This window comes from Stereum hirsutum, assembly GCF_000264905.1.
Source record: "Stereum hirsutum FP-91666 SS1 unplaced genomic scaffold STEHIscaffold_11, whole genome shotgun sequence".
In the NCBI taxonomy this organism is placed as follows: Eukaryota; Fungi; Basidiomycota; class Agaricomycetes; order Russulales; family Stereaceae; genus Stereum; species Stereum hirsutum.
This window is the reverse complement of record NW_006763141.1, coordinates 1,418,357-1,419,492: the sequence shown is the minus strand read 5'-3', so window position 1 is coordinate 1,419,492 and position 1,136 is coordinate 1,418,357. Positions and strand designations below refer to the sequence as shown.

General features: G+C 46.1%; 1 protein-coding gene across 1 annotated transcript; it reads right to left on the bottom strand.

The window, feature by feature from the left end:
• Positions 1-239: 239 nt before the first annotated feature.
• Positions 240-545, bottom strand: STEHIDRAFT_159225 (uncharacterized protein; the record flags this gene model as incomplete). The annotated part of the gene is made up of 1 exon (XM_007306595.1): positions 240-545. The coding sequence occupies one exon, from the start codon at positions 543-545 to the stop codon at positions 240-242; it is 306 nt and encodes a 101-aa protein (XP_007306657.1).
• Positions 546-1,136: the final 591 nt, after the last annotated feature.

The window sequence follows — 1,136 nt, the reverse complement described above, 5'->3', positions numbered from 1 at the left end:
AAGTTCGACTAACTCCTTGATATATCAAGGAAGGCGTAGTATACTTAGCCATTGAAACCAGAGGGTTCAGTAAAGTGACTCGTCTCAGTACTTTAAAGTACTGAGGCTTCTGGGGCACTATGGTATAGTACTGTGCTAGTAAAAGTGCGCAATGCTGGTTTGTGGGTATAGTACTTTTGCTCGTTGTAGTACTTTCTGCTGGTATAGTACTTTTCGCTTGTTTAGTACTTTCTGCCAGCCTAGTACTTTCTGTTGCCGCAGTATTTTCTGCTGGTGTAGTACTTTCCACCCTCGTAGTACTTTCTGTTGGCGTAGTACTTTTCATCGGTGTAGTACTTTCCACCCTTGTAGTACTTTCTGTTGGCGTAGTACTTTCTGCCCTTGTAGTACTTTCTGCTGGCATCGTACTTTCCGCTGGCATCGTACTTTCTGCCGGCATAGTGCTTTCTGTCGACATAGTACTTTCTGTCGGCGTAGTACTTTCGGTCGACATAGTACTTTCTGCCAGCGTAGTACTTTCCGTCGGTGTAGTGCTTTTCGCTCATGTAGTACTTTTCGCTGGGGTAGTACTTTCTTGTCAGTGTAGTACTTTTGCTGGGATAGTACTTTCTTCTGGTGCAGTACTTTTTGCCAGTATAGTACTCTTGGTCGGTGTAGTACTTTTGGTCGGTGTAGTACTTTTGGTCGGTGTAGTACTTTCTCCTAGCATAGTACTTTTCATGGACGCAGTACTTTGACTTCTAGATCTGGCCCAGGCTCAATTAATCTCTGGATCTGTGCTTTGATTTTAGATCACTGATCTTGATCTAGGAATATGGGCAATGTTACCGGGCTGTGTGGCAAAAGTATGTTCAATCTGGATGTGGCCCAACTTTCTGAGACCGGGATGGTGTCCTGGGGTGCTGGATAGGGGGTAGGAAAATGGGTAGGGGGTGGGGGTAGATGGGTAGCAGGCTGGTAGGGCGCTGTATACATGGATTGGGTGGGTTTTGGCTGGATTTCGGGTACTGGGGACGATACTGGGTGTGCTGGGGTAGTATTAGGTGCGATAAAAATCCGGGAAAATAGGGAAATAATAGTAGGGATGCTAGGGTAGGCCTAGCAGGTGCTGGTTTCTGGTTTGTTAGGGGGTTAGT